The 24,058-nt window shown below is 39.9% G+C and overlaps 1 protein-coding gene across 6 annotated transcripts in view; it reads left to right on the top strand.

Annotated features, from left to right (window-relative positions):
* LOC120554444 (neural cell adhesion molecule 2-like) overlaps positions 1-24,058 on the top strand; it is a 395,781-nt gene that overhangs the window by 283,090 nt on the left and 88,633 nt on the right. For all 6 annotated transcript variants that reach the window (XM_039793325.1, XM_039793328.1, XM_039793327.1 and 3 more), the window contains one exon: positions 20,246-20,320. In XM_039793325.1, the coding sequence (XP_039649259.1) occupies positions 20,246-20,320 (75 nt within the window). The remainder of the gene's footprint in view (positions 1-20,245; positions 20,321-24,058) is intronic.

The following is a 24,058-nucleotide window of genomic DNA, read 5'->3' as shown; positions in this document are numbered from 1 at the left end:
TACCTGCACAGTGTTTATACGTGATATCTGTGTATCCATGTGTTAGTCAGATCATACAGAATAGCATAGTAATTAATTTCGCTATCACTATTGGTTATGTAGATGTTGTGTCTCCCCTTTGCACTCTATTTTGTTGCATACATTCTGCACTGTCTGACTGAAAATAAGCCTCCCATTTATTTCAGTACTCCCGACTACCAGATGAAATTATACTAACAGATGATGAAAGAGAAACGCTTTATGCAGATAGATGTTGTGAAAAAAGAACCATCGAGAAATACGTACGTGGGCATGATCCTGTAAATTAGGATAATACGGAAAACCATCTCTGTGGTTGTTATCCATTTAGCACAAGCTGAATTGAAATGGGTTAAAGCTTTAATAACCTGGTTCAATCCCCACTGTGAGCTGCCAACGGGCATGCATGTTCTATTTTGACAAGTGTCAGCTTAGCAAATAATACACAACAATCAGCCTATAAACTTAATTACAGTAGGTTTTATCGAATGGTCCCTCAACAGTGAGTGGGGAAAAGGTTACCTCATGCACTCGCTCTACTGGCCTTGCTTTGCTTTTTCTATCACAATGGAAAACACTGTCAATGTAAGCCGGTCTCGAAAAATTGTATTCAGCACTTGCGTTTCACGCTGCTGAAGTGTCTGAAATAAGTGTATCCTCAACTCACTGAAATGGAGCCAAATGCAGTTTGCTGTGCATGAGAAAAGATTATTTTGTTTGTCTGGAATGATGTGGGTTTCCCATTTTTAAGGCCCATTGTGGGCAAAGATCAGTAAGCTGTGAGGACGCACTGCCTATTGCACCTTAATTGACCTGCTCATAATGTCATGTCACACACGCTGAGGTCCAACATATTCATGGTCATGGGAGCCCAGAGATGTAGAAACCCGGAAGCCAGTTTGACTCTTGACCCAGTATTAGCAGGGTTAAGAAGTAAAACAGGAAAAGTTTGACCTGGCCTTAGTGTTTAACGTCGACTGTGTGATTTGTTTACCATCTGATCTCAGAATGTTGAGCACTTGTTTGCTTTGGCCTCATTCCAGTCATTGATTATTCTAACCTCATACAAAATGATCATCGGAGCAACCAATCTGTGTATTCTTTCGAACACACCCACGAGATTCTTGAATCAATTTGAGCGTGAAAACACATCTACCATCCCATCCGCTAACTTTCTTTTGTAGCGTTGCCCTTTTTGGATGAAGGGCACTGGGCCACCATTGTAATTAAGAATTGTTTAAATTAATTTGAGGTTCCCCATCCGTTGGTAAATCAACCATTCCTCTTGGAGCTAAATCATTTTCAGAAATGGCAAATGGAATCAAGGGATTAGTAGTCAGGGATAAATTTCTAAAATTGTAAAAAGAAAAGAAAAAAATAATGTACTTAATGTACTATTCTAGTGCTCGAATAAATGATGAGCATTAAAACACATGTTCATTTTAGCTTTATAAGCAGGAGTTTATCCCGTGTGTCCCATATTAATTGTTTTCACCTTCAGCGTGATGAATATCCTACAGTATTTTGTATCCTGCGTGAGTTGATGTTAAACGGTGGTTTTGATTTGCATTGGTGCTGTCAGTTCCTGTATACCTATGAACAGAATCCAGAATAAAGCCGCAGTGTATTGTGGTCGCAATTGATCCACAACATTGCAACCAGTGTCAACACCCCCACTCCATTACTGCCTCCACAGTCATACACAAGCTCTATCTTATTGATTTACATAACATACTGTATACACGCTAGCTCTTTCAATGCCTCTGTCAGTGGTAATACAGCAGACTTACACATAGCTGCATCATGTTATTGCCCACATCTGACCAATGGATCTCTGTGGAAAGAAAATTCCCATTAGATAGTGTAAGCTGCAGGCGGGGCTGCTGCTGCTTGTTTGCAAGGAGTGATACTCTTCCAGAAGCCCATCCTGTGGGGAAGGAAACTGCCATGAGGGAAGAATTCATGGGACAAGACCCAGTTTCTATGGAAACAAAGGAGGGATAAGAGAGAAAGAAGAAGAGGATGAAGAGGAGGAGGATGTACTGGAATGTTTTTAGAGATAGATGATCATGAAAGGAGGTAGCGCATTCGAAATGCTGTGAATCTTGGCCTCCCCTGTGGTAGCCAGTGTTATTTATTCATCAATCCTATACATGGCACAACAGCCCTCATAGCTGTAGTTCGTGGCTCCTTTCGTATCCAAACAACAAATCAAAAAGTATTTGCACAGCTCACATAGACCTAACTTGCCACTGCTTATGTTCTGAGCCATATGTTCTGTTCATCATTATGCATCAACAGAAGCAATGCTTTGCTGTGTTGAAAAGCAGGGGCTCGAATTCCGCCTCTGTACCCAGACATCAAGGATCTAATGCAAAACGCGCATGCACAAAAATATGACCAAAAACAGCCCAACTCCACTGTCCAAGCTGTCATTCACCACACCTCTGGGCTGCATCTGAACATAATTTCTTAAAAGCGAAAAAGAAACCCAAAGGAAAAAAAAGGATTCCAGGCAACAATGGCAAACAGAACAGCCTCAGTATGAATAATTAAACAGGCTGTGCTGTTGATAACGATGGCAAAACCACAGCTCATTAACACTGAGAAGTGAGACGAGGGATGACTGGAAATGGGAAATTGTACTCTCTCTTTCATTGATAATGGAAGTTATTTTTGCACCTTCAGTGTAAACAGTATCCAATATAATGCAGTACTGACAGCCAGGAACTGTTGAAGTCACGATTTTCATAAATGGTCATGCTTTTAAAAGAATGCACAAGACAGATTTTTTGCACAGAAACATGAGCATACACGTAAATACCCACACTGCTCCACTGATATACACGTTATCAACAAAGCTTCTAGGTTACCGCTTCCTTAGAAGCTCTCCACAGGCATTTCATTTCCAGCTCATTTCCAATGCTAATCAGAAATGAAGAGATTGTGTTCTCTTGACTCATATCTGCTCTTTCCTCAAACAATTGTTGCATTGCGTCTGAGCAGCCCAGGATGCCCATTGTCTCCAGGCCACTGTGGCGCAGCTGTGGGAGCCTGCAATGTCCCCCTCCCATGCAGCCTGACAACAAACACTATTATCAACAACAACAACAGCAGGGGAAAAAGAGCAAGGAAAACCTATTGGAGAAAGTGGGGAAACATTTGCATACTCTGCAAACCCAGCAGGGACTCCATCTCTGAATGCTAGCACGGGCCTTTGCCAGTAATTGTGTGGAAACAGCCTCCGCTCAGTCGTCAACACAGGGTCGTCACAGTCAGCTAGCTCGACACTCACCCACCACTCACCGTATACAATTAAATACAAAGTGGGAAATGGGAAAATAAACAACAGCACTTTGTTATGAGTGTCTAATAAGAAGTGCTTTCATTAAAGTGTGCTAGAAAAATATAGCTCACTGTAGCTAAGTTTCCATCCACTTGTCAATCGAATTATCTGAAGTTCGGTAAAAAAACTCATGCGAATAAAGCTGGTGAAAGTGTGTTTCCATCCAACAGCTTTAAAGCGAATAAAAACCTGTGCGTAATGACGTCACATGCTGTTTTGCGATTAAATTGGTATATCGAATTGATTTGAGACATTTTATGGTGTTTCCATTCATTTCTGAACTGAATCACACAAGATTCAAGCGAACTTTTGCGAACAAAGTTTTGCTAGACAAAAGTAGTTGTTAATATTAGAAGCCAATAGCTCTTTAAGCTCCGATGGACCTTTGGCTGAGGATATGATCCAGCTCATCAAAAAGGTGGAACTTGCCTTATATTTTCCCTCCGGCACCGCTGCGAGACAACTCTCTTTTTTGAGCCGTGTATCGCTGTTTGAGCGCCTTCCATTTACTCCGCAGGACGTCCCACGGCTTGTCGTAAGGGACATTCTAAAACGCTTAACGTGAAAAAGCTTAACATGGTTTAATATCTAAACAACAATCAGTCATGACCAGTATCGTGGTCATATCTTGTCATGAACACTTAAGCCTGTCAAAAAAACTAAATGGAAATCCAACGATTATAGAAGTTATCTCACGTTAATGTTTTCGTCCATAATATTTGGACATTGGGTTAGATTTGACCGTTTTAAGTGGTTATGATGAGCAATATAGAAGAGGATTTTTTGGTGATGATTGATCGTTGTTTAGGTACATTAAACCATGTTAAGCTTTTTCACATTAGGACTTATAAAGCCAATGAGAACCGTGGAGAGTCAACCCCCAGCCGCTCCGCTGACCTGAAGCAGAAACGCTTTATGTAAGATAACGTCCATAATAATTGGACTTTGGGTTAGATTATTTGACAGTTTTCCGTGGTTATGATGGGTAATATGAGAGAGAAATTTGGTGATGATTGATCAACCACTTTAAACCACGTTAAGCTTTTTCCTCGCCATATTAATAATATTAATACGGCCACTGATGAAGAAAATATTAACGTGAGATAACTTCTATAATCGTTGGATTTCGATTTAGTTTTTTTGACAGGCTTAAGTGTTCATGACAAGATATAACCATGATAAATCTGGTGATGATTGATCGTTGTTTAGATACATTAAACCACGTTAAGCTTTTTCAAGTTAAGCGTTTAATGTCCCTGTCGTAACTGTTGGTCATTTCCTTCGCGAGCTCTTGATAAATGATGGCGTTTCTTAGATTTTTGCTATCTAAAATAGCTGTTATATTTTTCTGGTAAATTAAATTAAAAAAGTATCTCGTCTCCTCGTTTGTCCACTTACATCTGTTTTTGTTTTGCAAACAGAGCGGAAATACTGGGCGGAAATGAACTGAAACTTCTTCTTTGTTTTATTGCGGGTTGCAACCATAAAATGACCTAAAACTTAATCGCAATTCATTATTTATTCGGCAAATAACGTTTCCATCAGCGTTTATCGCATAAGCCGTATATCGATCAAGAGAAAATCCGATGATACCGAACGTATTTCATTTGAGTCGATATTCATGAAATTCAGTCGGATTTTACTGTTTCCATAAGGCATTTTTCATTCGATATCACTTAATTCGGATAAAAACGGGTCGATGGAAACATTGCTTGTGGCACTTGAATGGAATGCTTCCACACATTAGTAACACTCTGGACCATTGAGACGCCCATATCAAGAAGCTGCATCGATGATTTGTTTGCATTCAGTTTGTCAATACAACCTTGCAAAAAGTGTTGCAAAAATAGGAAACATCTGGGTCACAATGCCCGAAATCTCTCGCACCGTGCTGTCACCCCTTACAGCAGCACAACGACTTTTCAAAATGTGACCCAGCAGCAAGCCAGCAGTCGCTGTGGCAGAGCAGCCAGCAGTGGTCTAATGCTAGCAGTGTTGTCATCCTCGGGAAACAGCTAGAGTAAATGTATCTTTGCGGATAACACTTGGCAGGCTGCCAGATGATGTGTAGTGACGGTCACCACCAGCTTCTGCTGCTGTGACCCAACAGTACATCCGCCCAGTCTTTCCACCCCCCTCCTCCGCTGTACCACTGCCCCGCTGCTCCGCTCTCACTCTCCTGGCACTCTTTTGACGCCACCCTGCTGACACACATGTCACCTTTTGTGGCGGATCACAAGTAGCTAAAATTGCCAAAATGGATGTGAAGCATTTTGGGATGAAGCCTTGTCAGCTTGGTGCCAACACTTTGGCCTGCATTTAAGAGTAATTTCCTGTTGGCTATCAGATGGGTGCACATATCGAATGGACCCTGCACTGTCCTCAGCATAGGAAGGAAGAGGACTAGTAAATGCGGGAACCCATCAAAGTTTAATATCCTTGACCAGGATCAAACAGACCCTGATATACGGCCTGAGAGTGTGTGTCATTACCTTGAATGAGCGGAGACGAGAATTGAGGGGGCAATTTTACGAGCACATCCAACCCCCTCCTCCTTCCTTTCTGATTTAGAAAGCTTGACACGAGTCAGTTGGCTTTGGCAGTCCATTAAAACTGGAGTACCTGAGCCAGAGCTGAACTGTGATATCCTTCTTTTCTCTTTTTGGATAGTTAGTTAGCGCCGGATGGGAAACTGCGGTAATTGCCACATTTTGATACATCTCTGTTGATGGTAAACCACTTTATTTGCACACAAACACAGCAAAGTTGGTACATCTGCGCAATGGCAGTGCTTATGACACAGGCTGTCACTTTATTCATGTCCCAAAAGTTATCATTTTTTTCCACATGCTCATTTATATTCATTTTCCTTTTCGGTATTTTCCCCAGATTCAGTTTAATCAAATTCTGCTTCTCATGTGAACATTATTGAAAGCATTTCATTTGCCAATTAGCCAGCTGCTCCCCAGTTAAATAATGAATATGCTAATTCTAAAGCTGGGGGATATGTTGTCTTTTGAGTTACAGCGGCGACAATTATCCAAGTCAGGAATACTCACTGTGGTGTTATGTATGTGTGACTGCTGTATGTTTGAGTGCACATATGTCATATACTGTAAGCATGCCCTTGTGTGTGTGAATGTCATGTATTGTCGTGTTTTGTATTTTCTATGTATATGTGGTACAAACTTACACATGTACAGACATGTATAAAGTACTAGAGACCCATACTTGAGTAAAAGTACAAATGCTCTATCAAAAAAGTGACTTGAGTAGAAGTTGAAGTGCTCTTTAAGCACCACACTTTAGTGGAAGTACTAAAGTATTCAACATTTTTTGTACTAGTATTGCAAGTAGTTTATTTTAAAATGTACTACTCAAGTACTGAAAGTAAAAGTACAAGTATTGTGTTATGTAGTTATTAAAGAAAGCAGTCAAAAGTTTGAATATCATATTGTTTATATTATTTCAAATGTTTAGCCTAAAGGACATTCACAATTCCTTTTTGGCTGTAGCCAAATATTAAATATATTATATCATATTAAAAATAACAAATGAACAAATTCTGTAATAAAATGTACAACAACAGTAACGAGTAACAATGCAGCACATAAGAAATGTATCGGAGTAAAAGTATTAAACTCATTGAAAATATGTACTCAAGTAAAAGTAGGAGAAAAACATAACACTCCAGTAGAGTACAGATACAGCCTTTTAGTACTTAAGTACACTAGTGAAGTAGTTCTACTCCGTTACTATACATCTCTGCACATGTACGGAGTTTGCCTTATGGCCTATGGTTGTCATTGTAGCATATATACAGTACATTTTAATGCGAATCTGATGTAAAGTATATGTTCATGGAGGAATGTTAGTTTTAGAGGTAGGTTTCCCTCCATGTACTGTATATAGATTTGTTTGCCTAACTTTATCTCAGTAGGGTGCTGAGTGCATGTTCCCGACAGTTCTAATTGAAAGCCATGCAGAGATGAGCCTATGTATGCAGATACACACTCTGCTAACATCCATCAGCTTGCAAAACTCAGTGTCACAGCTGAACAATAATTCAATGCACACGTACTGTACCTTCACACACAGGGATATGTCAGCCTATTAATTATAGCTGTCGCATACTTACAGTAAAAGACAGCTAAAATGTCCAGAAGCTTTTGCCTGCCTACCTGTGTGTCTGTCTGCCCATGCATCCATTCATCCATGATTTATGAACGCAGAGTTACTACCAATCAATAGGTTTTATTTTCCTGCAACATTTCACATTTAAAGTCTGCTTATTTTCAAAGACACAGCATCAGTTTGAATAATGACTTGACCTTTAGCCGCACCACAGGAGAAGCCAGTCTCCCACGGCAACAGATTAAAGTTTCTAACCGGTGTTAAGGCCAATAATGATATCACAAACACCTATTCTACATGAAAGTGGCATTTGGTTTAAATATAAACTATATTATGCATTGCTTTTTGCAGCTTTGTCTGCCTCTAACATGGTACAACATGCTATTTCATCATCACTGACAAAATCAAACATAAGATATTGGGTGTTTAGTCGAAGATTACAATTCTTTCAGGCAGCTCTCATGTCTGAATGTAGTGGTAAGAAATACGGAGCAGTGCAGAGGAAGATGCCTAGAAAAAAACCTTTGAATAAATAAAGGCTAATCAATGGATACTCACTAAGGGCTTTTAAAAATTGTACTGCAATGTCCAAGAGTGTTCCCATGTTCAGTATGCCAGCTTATACTGATCTGATTTATGGTGCTCTTCAAAGTCACTACAGTTACATGAGCATTTTTCATGGTGGTTGTAAATTATCAATTAACATAATGGATCCCTTTATCAGTCCCGATAAAGGTCTGGCGACTAAGGCATTTTTTACTCTTTGTTAAATGCTGTGTGCACAGACTACTGTTTAGCCAGGCATAGTTTTAGGGATGGCAATCTCAGTCTGTCCGTCCTCCACTTGGGTCAAGACTGAAATATCTCAACAGCTATTGGATTAAATGTCATGAAATCAATCAAACAATATCAATCAAACTACTGTTGGTTTATAATAATGGCTTTTAACAATTTTTACAAATGAACTGTTCATTTATACTGGTGTGGTTGGACTCAGTGGTGCCAGTCCTGGCATCCTAAATCCCTGGTTGGCTGGGCCACGGTGACACTTGGTGGCAGCTTCTGTCAGGAGCACTGCATGGGCAACCACAAAACTGTCAGAGAGAGAGAGAGAGAGAGAGAGAGAGAGAGAGAGAGAGAGAGAGAGAGAAGTGAGAGAGTAAGTGAGAGAGTAAGTGAGAGAGTAAGTGAGAGGGGGAGCGAACAACAGACAGACATGATATCCGAAAGGAATCAGTAAAGGTGAACAGGCAATTCATTGCACAATGAAGCAAGAAAAGGGAAAGATGAAAGGATCTGGTTTGAGTAAAATTAAGGATGATAGGTAGAAAGGGAAGTAGAAATACAAAAGTGTGCTGGAGTGGGAGGAATAGGACAAGTTGAAAAGTGAATAATAAAGGTTTGAAGCACTGAACTTCAGATCAGAGAAGAGAATGATGATGAAAAAATGATCTTTTCTTTTTAAAGACATTTTACTCATTATTAGTGGATTTATAAAAGTATGCCTCAGTTATTTCATTTACTTTCAGTCGTGCTATACATTGTATTTCAAGGCTGCACTTTCACAGCCATGTGATCTGTATGAAATTTGAAATTCAATTCAAAAGCATACAGACTCATCGCTCGTTGTGCAAACGCATCAAATCCTGCCTTCTTCTTGGTGAGTATTCATTACCAGTTCAATGTGATTGGGATTTAGAATCCAATCCAATTCATACTTAAATGGGGCGCCCAGCATTATCCCATTCTGCAGCAGAATTTAGAAAATGAGTGTGATTCAGTTTACAATGCAGAGAATTCCATTTAGCAGGGAAGTCCAGCTTTAATGGTCTGCACCGGTATTGTCATGGGACATACCCTCGCAATTAGGGAGGCTGTTGACCTTAAACCTTTGAATTTCATTGCAGAAAGGCCGGAAGAAGACGTTTGTACCTTGCCCCACTCTCCTCGCATTATTCCCTATAGTCTCCTCTTTCAGGCCTGGCAGGAGCCACTGACCTCTCCTTTGTGACTGAATTAATCCGCAGGCCTGAGATAATGGCCATGTCACAGGCACCGGCAGGATGTGGCAGGAGAATAATCAGCCCACCACCGTGCCATTTCAATCCCCACGGCAATGATCGCTTGGCCACAGAAAAAAAAGAACATTCTTTGTCATTCGCTAGCATGCATGAAATGGGAAGTAAGATTACAGTCTTTACAGTCACCCCTCGATGATCAGTTTGATGCTTTACTCTGTTTTTTGGTTTTTTTTTGTCTTTTCTGAATATGGAATTCACATGAAGAAATGTTTGGAGATATTTTGGCTTGGTGAGGCTTCTAAGTGCTTAGATGTACATGTCCATTACACACATCAACACTATGCTCTAAATTTGTAGTTGTACTACTGTCAAAGATGTTGCTTTTATATGTTTTTAAGTGGGGTTTTTGTAGTCGAATGCTGCAACAGACCAATTGTTTGTTGAGAATTTACAATTGTACTTTTGCGGCGGTCTGACTGGCAGAATTGCATATTGTCAAAGTGAGTTTGACTAGCCAGCTGAGACCAAATAACAGTCTCTGTTCAGAGAACAGGGAGTAGCTCCCAGCTGGGGATGAAACACAATTGTGTATATCTTGTGCCAGGAGACAGCAGTATTGTAAATCTTTGGTTTTTGTTCAGGGCTTCTGCTTGAGCTGTTGTTTGAGTAGTGCGACGATGTGAGTTTAAACTGCAGAAACAAAAAGTTTCATGTTATTGCAAGAGGGAAAAAGCAGTGACAAGAGCTCTTATGAAACATCACGCTCCAGTCATCTGCTCCTAACCCTTTGTCCCATAAAAATGAGTTTGAATTCAGTGCTCTTTCTCAGGTCGTCAGTGCAGATGAAGTTGTAGTCTCTGGGGAGGAAAGTACAAGAAGAAAAGAAGCTGCACGTCAAATCGAAAGCTGTGGCCCCCTTTATGACTAAAGTGCAACCAAGTCCCTTGAAATTATATTGCTCTTACTTGAAAATACTTGTGAAAATGTACTGTGATCAACACTTATTCTGCATGTTTTTACTTGTTCAACTTCTTTCACCCACAAAGCTACTTATCATGTCCCGTGTGAATATTCAAATGTTGTGATAATGAGCAGTTGTTGAAGATTTAGCTCCCAGTGTGACAAGCAGCACAAGTCGTCTTCAAGCAACTGGTCTGCCACCCACAGTAACCACTGTAGTATTTTCCAATCTGTGGTTGCCCTTTCTGCACCACACACTGTTCTGTTGCAATGACAGGCTTACATTAGTTAACCAGAAACATAATTATTGTGATTTGTTTGCTCTAAAAATTTTCATAAATGGCTTTATTCCCACGCAAACAGCTGGCGGAGGAGAATGGCTGAACAAAGAAATGGATTACTTCTATTTTTATTTGCCCCTGCTTCTTTCTTGGAGAGGGGACAGTAAAGAGAAGGAGTGTAGAATTGCGGGAGAGCGTTGTCAACGGCAAACCTTTTTCTTGCTTTTAGTAAATCTGACGGGCAAAACGCCTACATGCCTTCACTGGAGGGCTCTTTCTGCTGACAGTAGCTTACAATAATTCTTGGTGTTTGAGGCTGCTATGCCTAGTCATGACACTCATCCTCTATTTGCATTTTGCTTTATTTGATTGTATGGCCTGAAACTGCCATTTATCTTCAAAGATGGCAAAATAAGACACATTAGTAGACAGGATTTGATACAGTAGGTACTTTTTCACGTAGAAATAATGAGTATTCATGTTGAGTTTTTTTCTATCGACCTCTACACACGCACACTGCATTGCTCATCTGTCTGCTGCTTATAAATGTTGGACCTTCACTCTCCCGCAACCTACGAGACTTCCCTCAGCCGTGCCTTGGAAATCGGAAACTGTCTCTAAGGCCTTTTGGTTTTATTACTGAATCACTCTTCGCCGAACTCAATCGAGTCACCTCCTCCCACAGAAGCGGAAAAGCCTCCCGTTGCATGTGGGTTTGCATATCTCCGTGTGCTTATAGAGGGCCTGTGAAATAATCCGCTGAGCTCAACCGGCCTGTTCACCAGATCAATATTTTGATGTATGGCAGGACATTTTGAATTTTCACTGGGATCATTATAAGCAAAACTTCTCGCCCACCTCTGCTTGAGTCCATTCTTATGACGGAGAAAGAACAGTCTGACTCCAACTCCGTCTGCTCCAGACTATTATTGGTGTGACTGATGCATTTCCAGAGTACGTGCAGAAAATGTGAGACACAGCTGCAGCTTTCATGAGAATCTGTAGCAGCCTTTTAAACCAGCTCTCAGCTACTGCTCGGAACAATGTGTACCTGCCCAAAACCGAAATGATGTCCCTGTCCAAGATGCTACAATGATGGTGAAGTCTAATGCCACATATGCCGATGACAGTAACCTATCATCTGAAAATGTCCTTTTTCTGTCAACCTCCGGGACTTTTAATTCCACATTAAAGCATTGCTGAGCGATACTGAAGTGGCAGGGGCAGCCTCTCATATATATATATATATATATAAAAATGATCTTAGCTAGTCTGTATTCAGAAAAATGGCCGGCCATTTTAATTGGCTTCATTACCATAATTATTTGATGGGAACCTTTTCGTCTTGATGGATGACCTTATTAGAAGAAACTGCCACCGTTTTTGGAAATGGAGGCAGCTCAGGCAACTCATTAACATTGTCAGCGCTGCTCCACTTATTCTATTCATTTTACAAGCTAACACCTGGTCAACACTTTATTAGCATTTGAGGCTGACATAGTGGCGGGGGGGATGAATGGATGCCTTTGATTTTGAGTTCTGCATTGTTGTAAATGTAGTCCTTTATAAGTATTTGGAGATAAAAGTGGGATAACTGCGACTCAAGTTGAGTCACAGTTGTATTACTGTATTGTATTACTGTAAGAAGAGGCAGATTATTTTTCCACTTAGCACATCTTGGTAAGATATGAATATTATGCCTAGTCTTGAGAGAGAGAGAGAGAGAGAGAGGCTGTATGGGAAATAATTGAAGTGTAAATGTAGGGCGTTGTGAAGCAAATCATACTGTCTGAGTGACATTCCTGGATTTATTGTATTCTCTCAGCTGCTTGCTGATGTTGCCGTATGCAGCAAACCACACTCGCTGATGTTGGCGTATGCAGAAAGCAGGTTGCAGCCTGAGGACAGGGAGAGAGGAGAAATTGAGAAACATAAATGGGAGGGTGAGAGATGAGAAGAAATTAAGACTAACAGATTAGACACAGGACTCAGAAGTGCAGAGAGAAAAAGAAAGAATAGAAAATAAAAGAAATGGTCAAACATTCCTTTATAATTTCCATTGGAGCATCATTCTATTTTGAAAAAGGGAATGAGGAAAAGGACATTATCTTGCACCTACATTTACAGGCACCATTTTTCTTATGTTTCCATAAATATGAACACAACATCCGAACAAATGGGATTTACTCTATCACAGTGTGATGCTCCAGTTTGTGCTCCATCTAGGATAGAAACCATCTTGGTGGTGGAGGATAAAGAAGACAGAGGTTATGAGACAATACCCAGGTCATACTGGAGTGTGTCTCTCTTCGTGGTACTGTAGGATGTCACATATTGCACTCTAATTTGCGAATTTGCATGTCTACCTGCCTGTGTGTGCTCCCTTTACACACTAAATTAGGTGTCATTTGGGGAATCGCTTCCCCACACGTACCAGCACCTTTGACATTAAGAAGCTCTGATTGCAAGGTAGCAATTGAAAACCAGTATTGGAGCCCTGGCAGTTAACCCCCCTTATTTCTTTCATGGCTGATGATTGCATTGCTACTTGGAGCTCAGCTTTTTCCCTTCTAGCAACCCATCTGCCCTCTGACACAGCCTCAATTGTCTGACTGGCTTTCAATAGATTTAGTGTTCGATTTGTTGACATTTTCCTACAGCTTCTTAGATTGACTGTAAAACAACTTCATATCGTTTTAATAAAAGCAACGTCATTAGTAAGATAGATAGATAGATAGATAGATATTGTCCCATGAGGGAGATTTGTTTTCACAGTCTGTTTCATGCACATGGCAATATGCATGGACAAATACATCAACAGATAACATAAAGACAGGTATATAGACACATAGAAACAACCACATTTACGACAAGCGACAAAACTTCTGCCAAAGCAATTCCTTCTACACCTCAGAGCCCTGTATCTGTGGCCAAATGGCAGCAGTTTAAATTGTGGATATAGAGGGTGATTGGTGTCATTGACAGTGCTCAAATAAGCAGTTAATTCTGCAGCTGAAAAGATTGCCTTATAACTCACTATGCAATGTTTCCCTTTGGGTAACTGCACCCCAGAGGGCTTCATGATTTCTTAAGAAGCTTCAAATGGCAAACATTGGATGAACCACAACAAATTCATCAATCATCCCCATTCCTAATCTCCAAAAACTACTGTATTGAGAGTCCAACGTATGAGTGGTGAGGGTGGAGAATCTTCAGGAGCATGTCTAACAGGGTTCAAGGCAATTTATGACAGGGTTATTTAAGGTTTTTTTGTGATTATTAAATAGTTACAGTATGATGAACCCCTAAAAGTTCCCCCAAGTACTCATACATGTTGGGTTCTTCCGAATCTAAGAAACCTCAACGACCCCTAATTTTTTTTTCACATTAACAATCGAACACCTGCCCACTACTGATCTAAGGACATTTAGTCTTTATTAGTATAATATTTATCCAAAATATTACCATCTTGAAGTCATTTCATCTCCAAGTTATGACCCAACAAAGGGGCGAATACAAAGACAGGTGAAATGTGTCTTCTGTGCACATTGTCATTTCCTGTAGTACGTTAAGATTACATTTTGTTTTTACTTCAAAGATCAAACTTAAATGTGTGTTTCCAATCTAATGGCAATAAATGACAAGCTCTATTTCCAGCTTTTGATCACAGACGTAGGAGCTAATAGACAGTTGAAGGCACCTTATACCTTTTTATAACTTTTGATAGAAAGGTAAAGTTCTTTGATGAACTTTCGTGAAGCCATATTTTCTTTTCCTTGAGGATGATTTGATTAATTTACTGGCCCAAGGGCCGCTTGTGTAATTTCTCAAATCTACTGATCATATCAGTAGTTTTGAGAAATGCCAAAAATAAATCAAACTTGCATATTGCAACAACCCCTGCAAAGTGTGTATGCTTATTTTGTAACCTATATTACTACTGGCCATGTTAATAATCCTTTTCTTTCTATTTGCAAAGGGAAAGAGAGCAAAACATTGTCATTTTAGCCACCTGCTAGATAAGTTGCATTTTCTTATTAATTAGCAAAACATTTCACATCTGTCTGAAACAAAACTTCTGTGTATTTGCATGTTGCTGCACACTGTGTGTGTGTGTGTGTGTGTGTGTGTGTGCGCGTGTGTGTGCGTGCGTGGGTTTTGGGATATAGTGAGCGGCCACCATAGCCTGAGGCATAAGAGGCTTAAAGTAGGAGACATAAATCGCAAAGCAGTTGGTGAGCAAAAAGCAGAGATACAGAGAAGGTGTGCAAGAGAGGGAAGATAATAAGTAGCTGTGGGTTGTGCCTGAGACTGTACACATGGCCTGATACTGTATGTCGGCACAATTGGATATGGTTGGCTGAGTAAAACCAGAACTCTCCTCTTCCCTCCTCTCCAGCATGAAAACATGCTTGTTATGCAGCCAGACAAATATATAGGACTGGGGACTGGGGCAATGCTTTGACAGACCATAGGAAAAGTTGGCAATAACTGATTCACAAGAGCTTTCTTTACTATGTAAAACAAACGTCCTGATACTGTAATATCAAACACCAACACTGTCCTTACTAACAGTTTTCAAAATGTAATGTGAACAGAATTTAGAAATATTGTCTGTTGCTATGAAACATAAATTACTCTAAATATTTCTCTGATTTAGTTTGTGGCCTCACAGCCTCGTTTGAGATGTCTCATTGTACATACTATCTCTTTTTCTCTTTTTGGTTAATGTCAAAATACAATGCACTCCAGCATGTCCCAGCATGCAATGCTCTGTGTAAAAGCCTGAATAATTATTCTGTTACTTTGGAAGGTTTTTATGCTTGTTTGGGTAATTAACTGGTAATTTAATTAAGTAATCATTCATTTCAACTTTAAAAGTGGCCCTTGTAAATTAATGGTGTAAATAATGAGGTGTCCAGTCAAATTGAGCAGCTGATTTGTTAATTGATCACATGTCTGCAACTGAACAGGAGAAGCAACACAAAGGGAAATAGCATCTAGCATAACATCTTGGGGCTAAGTTTATATATATATATATATATATATATATATATATATATATATCTAAATAGCTATCTCATTCATCACCGTCGTTATTTTACCTTCAAATGAAGTGGTTTAGCTAATCTGTTTTACAACCTGTCTGATCATCTGAGCACTTGTTTTTTTGTTGTTGCCCCATCTGACCTCGTTGTAATGATGTCGTTGTTTTTCCAGATCTCAGCAATTAGCACATTGCACAGGAGGTTTTGTCTTCTCTCATCTAAGGAAAGAAGCCCTTTGAGACACATTTGTGATTTGGGGCTATAATAAAAAATAATTTAATTGGAAAGTACAATTTAATCATGACCAATAGAAATAATGACCATAACTCCAAAAATAATAATAAAATATATATAACTATACCCTCAGGTACCTGGTGCCACTGCACACCTTTTTAGTCTTTTTAGTGTTATCGAAGCTAAATTCTTAGAGGAAATAGTTTTTTCCTGCCTTAGCTAACACCTTTGAAGAAATGCACAAGACACACAGAATTGGGTGAATACAAAACATAGTAATTAGTACGTTATCTTCCTTCTTTTGCTCTTGCTCTACCCACTCTTTCACTTCTTGTCTTTGTCTCACTCTCTCCGTCTCTGTGGTTCAAGGGAAGAATTCCCTTCAACTCCTCCACCAAATCACAGACAATTAAAGCAGAGCATTTTTTTTTTTGCCCGAGGGCATATCTGCTCAATGTGCTTAATACATGTACACACTGACAAAAACACACTCACACAGCCTCCCACCCACACAGAAATACAGTACACATAAACCCCTGCATGCTATTACATGTATGAATAAAGGCACGTTCTCTGTGGTGCATATTATTTAGCCATGGCTTTAATGGGGCTTTTTTTTGGAGTACAGGAGCACGGAATCACTCTCTCCCTGCCAGCTGATTGGACACTGTGCCATTCAACATTGGATTTAGTTTGCTGCTAAATGACTCTGTGTTGTCACACTGACTTAAATTCTGGCAAGTTTCGTACACTATTGCACTGGGTCCAGATGTTGCTAAATCATGTCACGAGGCCAGCGGAGTCAGCACTTCCTCCTCTATTGACCTTAAATTTGAGGAATGTAATGATTTTGGCATTGTTACAAGAAACATAAAACTGGTGAGTTTTACAGACTGACAGCAACGTTGGGCAACTTAAAATGGTTGCAAATTCACTGTATGCTTTTGCCAAACTGGACATACAGGGATATCTGGAATTGTTACACATATCAAAAATTCTTGTTGTCTATCACTGTTTATATAATATTTTGTATTATGTGTGTACTTTTTCTGAAGTAGATGGGCATGTGCAATTTATGGATGAATGCGTTTGTTGTTTTTGTTTCACTGTGATTTTATACTGCAGGCTGTGATGTCCAAGGCTAATTTCCCACAGGGACAATAAAGTCTTTCTCATCTTATAGTATATTAAGAGTCGCGTTACTGTGGAAGCCCATTTCCGCCATTTTGATGAAAAAAAAGATTTCTCATTATAATAAGAAACTTTCTCAAAATAATGACCAACTTATCTCGGAATAATGACTTTGCATACTGTATTTTGAGAAAGGTTCTCATCATTTTGAGATATTAAGTCTTTATTTAAAAATACTAAGTCATTATTTTAGGAAAGTTTCTCATAAAGACTTACAGGATCCTTTTTTTATCACAAGGCGAAGTTTTCAACTTTTTTTTTTCTTTTACTGGCAGTAATGGGCTTCCATTTGATTCTCACCACCTGGCTAACGTGAGTCCAATATTCACTCTAGTTTCAGCCCTGTTTTGGTGTTCAACAACTCCTGAGGGGGAAATCTGGCTTTTTAGCTGCTAAGTCCTCCACTATGTTCACCTTTGTCCACACAACTTTGTCTATGTGCCATTTGGTGCTGGGTAGGTGGGTCGGTTTATCAGAGCATTTTGGCTGAAAACAGTTGCCCGTTGCCGCTGGAAGTGATACTGAACAGTAAAGTAAAGTTTTAGACCATAAACCAAAAACAATGATCCCAGTCAGTTACGTGATTTGAATCGGCAACTTTCTGGGCAAAGGCCTGCCTCTTTTGGTTGAGATTTTAAAATTGATGCTGGAATTATTCATGTCTCAACGTTGTTAGACGAGCTGGCAAGACATGTATGGTATCGACCTTCTCAGACACACTACAAATGGCAATCAATGGTTTTGTCTGTTGTCTTATTTTCCTCGACTCCGACGCTTCTCAGAGGAGCTAATAATTGGAGCTGATAATTGCTACCATGCTCATAACATATTGACCCAAGCTCTGTAATAAGCAGGTAAACGCAGCTGAAAACATTCCATTTCTGAAAATGGATATAATTAGTATGTCTCTTTGTGTCCCCAGCAGGCAAGACAGCGTTGAGTAAACAAATTCTCCTGTGTCATATTTCCAATCCAGTCCGAATTTTCATTAAAATACCAATGTATATTCGCTGCGGGGACTGTGTTGAAGCTTAAAAATGCCAACTGAATGGTTATATTTTCCAGGTTGAACTTAATTATATGATTCACAACAATGACTCCGGCAGCACAGCAAAAAAAAAAGCTCAGGCCCATTTTTCTTTTGCCTGCTGGCTTTTGTGAGGGACTTATTACGTGATCAATCACATACAGCATTAACAGACCGCGATCAATTAATAATTGAAAACCGTTAACCTACTTGCAGCGTTGATTGGAATTTGCCTTAAGTCAGAGGCAGGCAGTGTGGAAGGGCACCAGGTTAAATAGACATGATTAATCAACCTCAGAGCAGTATTTGCATTAATGTGAACCACCACAGTACGTGTGTGTACAGTATGTTTGTAGACAATAGCTATTTCTCAGTTCCATACTGCATACTACCTCTAAGCAGGTTTGGATTACATAGTGTATTTGTATTAGAAAATGAGTGACAAAATTAAGTATTGTGAGTGTGCTGTTCGTGGACAGTACTGTCCCACAATGCATTGCACAAAGAGCTGCCTGCTAATTGCAGATGGTGGTGAAGCGGCTCCAGGAACACCTAAAATATCTAAACTTTTTTTTTTTTTATAAAACATTTAAATGACTAAATGAGCAGTGGTATTCCAAAGTATTGGAATTCCATTTCCTGCTCATACAAAATGGTGAAGTCCACTAATTTCAAGTATGCCATGATCATCAGCTGCTGTTAGCTGCAGCCCCCCCTCACAGCACACACACACACACACACACACACACACACACACAAACACACAAACACGAAGCCGCAGATAATCATTTCCTCAGGCACCTTGAGCTCCACTGTTAAGTTTCCAGCTTTGTAGATAGAAATAACATCCATTTGTATTATACAGCATGTGTGTGAATACTGTATGTGTGTTTGATCCTCACTAGACTTGCAGCTCTAAGGATAAAGAATGAAGACCACAGATATGACTGGCTCATCGAATATCTCGCTTCACTCAGTGTGCCGTAGCGAGACTCCCACCGCGTCGAGAGGCTCTGGCCTAAAAATGACCCTCTCCCCGCTGAGTTACCAATCATTACTCATCACATTAGACATCGCGATGCATTCTCAGCTCCAGCTTGCCGTGCTGCTATTCAAACACTCCCTTTTTTGTCGGATTTCATTTTGTTCTTTCACTCTCTTCTTCGCTACAAGTCTTCTCCTGCATTTCTTCCTCTTTCTCCCATTCGAAAAAAATTGATGTCAGGCTAGATCGAGCCACACTCTTATTCAGGTGCCCCCATTATGTGGCTATACAGCGGTTATAGTGACTTACAATAGAGCAGCACAGAAAAACAGTCTTTGATTGTACCTTGACTCTGCAAGCTTTTTTTCTGTACTAGAGTGTGATAGGCTCTCAATTTGTTATCCAGGATGTAAAAGAACCTGACAAAACACAGGAAAATACAAGCAGTTATTTACTGATCTCTATTTCTCAGCTTCTTAAATTCCCGTCCCACTGTTGTTCACTGCATAAACCATTGTCAAGAGTGATAACTGCAAATAGCATTACCTCAGACTGAAAGGATTCCATTCATTGTGAAAGTGACTGACAAGCTTGTCACAAACAGCCGTGTGCGTAATAGAATGTATCAAGCAAATCAGTATTTTTGTAAGGAGAAATAGCTCTGCTGTTCTGTTGAACAGGAACTTTGAAAACAGTTAAAGTTTACATAAACATATATATATATATATATATATATATATATATATATATATATATATATATATATATAGATATAGATATGGATATGGATAGATATGCTAGATATAGATAGTTAAAAAGAAATATGACACGAGGAAGGAAATGAGCCACAATGACAAAGAAGCTGACACTTTTTGAAAGTCATTTTGTAGGATGTCTCTCCAGTCATAAAATGTTTTGTATTCTTAAGACTCTAACAGCTAATCCATGTTCCTCTTTCTTTTTCTGTCTTTCCCCATCCCTTCTTTGTTCTCTAATACAGCAGCACTACAAGTGTCCATATCCTTGAACAAAGTGGAGTTAAGTGTCGGAGAGTCCAAGTTCTTCATCTGCACAGGTACAGAAGCTACACACTGTTTTGTGTGTGTGTGTGTGTGTGTGTGTGTGTGTGTGTGTGTGTGTGTGTGTGTGTGTGTGTGTGTGTGTGTGTGTGTGTGTGTGTGTGTGTTTGTGTGTTTGTGTGTGGGGGGGCAGGCCAGAGATGCAGCAGGGGGCCTTACATCACCGCTTGTGAAGTCTGTTCAAGTCTGTGGTTTGTATGACAGTGAACACAACCCAATCCATGCTGTCCATATGGTGAGTGTCTCTTTGACCCAACGGTGACTGGATCCACACAGGGACGCCCCCGCCCCTCTCATCCCTGCTCCTCATTGTCCTGTCTTAACGGCATATCACCACTTAGCCATAACCGTGAGCCGGTGCCAGTGGCTCGGTAGGGTGGCAACACACTCTGGCAGGCCCGGCCCGCCTCCTGCTGGCTGCCTCTTCTCTCCTGCCAACCCACTCAGCATGGAGGTAACAGCCAAGGGAGTAGAGACACGCTGCAAGGAGCACCGTAGGGGGGTGTGGAGGTCTAACGTGCGCTGAAAAAAGACAGAATGGGAAGGGTAGATAGATCGAGGTGAATGGACTCAAACTGGCAGGAGTTTAAAGGCAATGGTAGACACTTTTATTTCGAGAGAGGTAAAACGACAGAACTGAGAAGAATGAAAAAAAGGCTGTGTGCAAAAGAGTGTTGAAGGTGGGAGATAAATAGCTACCGTCCACCTTCAAAAGTCTGTGGGAGGAAGTGTCTGTGTCACTCTTTCTTTTGCCTTTTTCCAACTTGGGCAGACGCGCTTAGCCCGATTTTCTTTTTACCGTATTCACATGCAGTCCTGCCAACTGGAGTGGGCTGAAAAGCAGGGCAGAATAGTCAGGGGCAAAAAGCAAAAGCCCAGTGAAACTGAAGTGAACCTGCTTTAAGTTGGTGAGTCTTGCTGTATGAATCAGGCCCACATAAATATGGAGAAAAGCAAGGAACAGAAAGCACAGCGGGGCAATTACATTTTATGGTTCGGGCTGTTTGAGAGGAAAGGCAGAACGCACAGGTGAACGTGTTCTTCTTTAGAGAAGAACCTGGGTGAAATCAATTCACTTGTTCGATACAGATCTTTCTTGTTTCAAACGTTTGCCGGGAAGAATTGGCAGCTGTGAAAAAATGATTGAACAACTCATTTCTTCCAAGAGAGCAAAACGTTTCTTTCTTGAAAATTGTTCAAACAATCAGTTTCAGGTCAAAATGAGGTCAAACGTAGGTCCTGGTATTAAGTTCCTCTTTTTGTGTATTATCCTTGTCTTCTCCCAAATCTTTTTACTTTACACTACCTAAACTAACAAAGAGGCCTTTTCACTTTCCTTTAACGCCTCTTAAATTGTAGTTTCCATCTATACCCTTAAATATTTATCATTAAATATGCAACGATCAAAGTTTGAAAGAAACATCTGTGGGTATTATTTATTAAGAGTTTAACGGACAATAGCTCATCTCATCTGGTGTGTGGGTGTGATTTGATCAGACAAAAAACACAAATACAGAAATGACTGAAATAAAACTTAATAAACTTAAATAAATGGCAAAAATAAATAACAGTGTTCATGTCATCACTCGTAATAAGAAGCTGATAGAGAAAATGTATTTTCTGGGCCTTTAGAAAGCAATTCTGACGTAAAGGTACATGTGATTACCTTTTCTTAGTGCTATATTAATTGTTTACCATTCTTAGACTTGATTCCTACGGGAAGACCTTTCAAAATTGAAAAACTATTCAAAACTACTATGTTTCTGATGGTACACTTGCAGGTCCATGCATATTCTTTTTGGTTTAAAGTCACTGAAGGCGAGTTTTCTCAATCAGCTTCTTAGTGATTGACGGGATCCGACGTGAGCACAAAACTTTCTGCCAAAATTTGAAGTGAGCAGGATTTTGTCGGGATCAGATGTCCCTCCCCTCCTGTGTGCAGGTCAAATTTAAGCAACACGTGACTCTGAGTGTAATGACAGTGGTGCTGTTTCAATCAAATCTGATCAAACCACACTCGCATATTCCTGGTAAAACAGATTAGCCTTTAAGTTTTTGATCGTTAAACTCTTCTTAGATAATAACTAAGCTTTAACTTTGGATGTTGGTTAATTGGTCTAAAATGTGTAATGTGTACAATTTTAGCTGTAGACTGAATTTCCCATCATGACTAAAGAGTGTACAAACATTATGAATTAATACAGTATATGTCAATTTAATAGTCTAAACTGTTCTTAGTATTCATAAAAAAGCTTTATCTTTCAGAGTGAATGATGTGGCAGCTATTCATACATTCTTGGGTTTTAAGTAGAAAATGTGAAAGATGGAATGAGCTTTTATTCATCACCTCGCTGTATAGAACGTTTTTTTTAATGTAACGCCTTCACAGCGAAGCGCTCTTAGATGTTTTGCAGTGGAGATTTGAATTGAGGCCATAGCGTGGAAGGTATAGGGGGTCAGGAAGAGAAAAGGAAAACAGTGAGAGTGAGAGGCGGAAAGAAAAAAAAAACAGGTGAAATAAGCTGCAGAGCGAGAGGGAGGGAGCGGACGGCTGGAAAGATTGTCTTTAGAAAATAGTCGGCTCCAAGTGGTCTGTGAGAGAGAGAGAGGAGAGAGAGAGAGAGATACACATTGCATTTGTGCTAGTGTCACCTTTCACCCCGAGTAAATTTGGTTTTGGTTTGTTTGTTTCCATCATTGTTGTGGGAAAGGTCAGAGGCATCTCTGTAGTAAATGCATGCAATGAGAGATTTGAGCATTGTCTGCAACAATGTACCTGTATTGCATGGATGCACTCGGTACGCTTTTTTTTTGTATGCACAGATATGTTTCAGTTTTCTGCTGCACGTGTGTCAAAAATCCAGACCTGGTCATAAAGTACTAATGAATATTACCAGATATATCATATAACCACATACAGATGCAAAAAACAAGCATCCCTTTATTTTTGGACCACTTTCATAAAATCGTCAGTGCTCCTTGGCATAGATCTTGCAAGTCTCTGGAACTCAGGCGGATGAACACCATTATTTAAAAGATACCTTCCCTCGTTTGGTATTTTTCCCCCATGGTTTATTTATTAGCATTACTGTAGAACTGTCCAGTATAACAACTTACAACAGGTACATGTTTCCCTGTTAACCCAACCCCAGGCATCAAGCTGAAAAACACTACATACAGGTATTCAACTTAACTCCACTGTACACACAGGTACACACACTGTACATGGTTTTATTTCAGTTAGCCTAATAGCTGGTTTGATTTGCATTGAGAGATGATTTTATGGGAAGTACCCCATGCCAATATCTAGGTATGGTGAAGGGTATGTGATGATGTGGGCCTATTTTAATTCCAAAGGCCAAGGGAACTTTATCAGGATGCATAGTATCCTGGATCCATGAAATAACTGGCCTTTAAAAATAAAAATCTGCTTGCCTCTATGGGAATTTAACATAGGGGTGTACTCACTTTTGTTGCCAGCGGTTTAGACATTAATGGCTGTGTGTTGAATTATTTTGAGGGGACAGCACATTTACACTGTTATACAAGCTGTACACTTTACATTGTTACAGTTCCTGAATGGTATCCGATACAAACATAGCCCCTTACATTTCATTAACCCACAGGTGTCACACGTCTGTCTAAATTCTCCCATTGGCACTCAAGATCATCTTAGCTCTCATCAAACCATTCAGTGACCCCCTTGCTCGCTGTATGGAAGCATCTCCATTTCT

The sequence above is a fragment of the Perca fluviatilis genome, chromosome 24 (assembly GCF_010015445.1).
Source record: "Perca fluviatilis chromosome 24, GENO_Pfluv_1.0, whole genome shotgun sequence".
Lineage (NCBI taxonomy): Eukaryota > Metazoa > Chordata > Actinopteri > Perciformes > Percidae > Perca > Perca fluviatilis.
The sequence above is the reverse complement of the archived record's forward strand: the minus strand, read 5'-3'. Positions and strand labels throughout refer to the sequence as shown.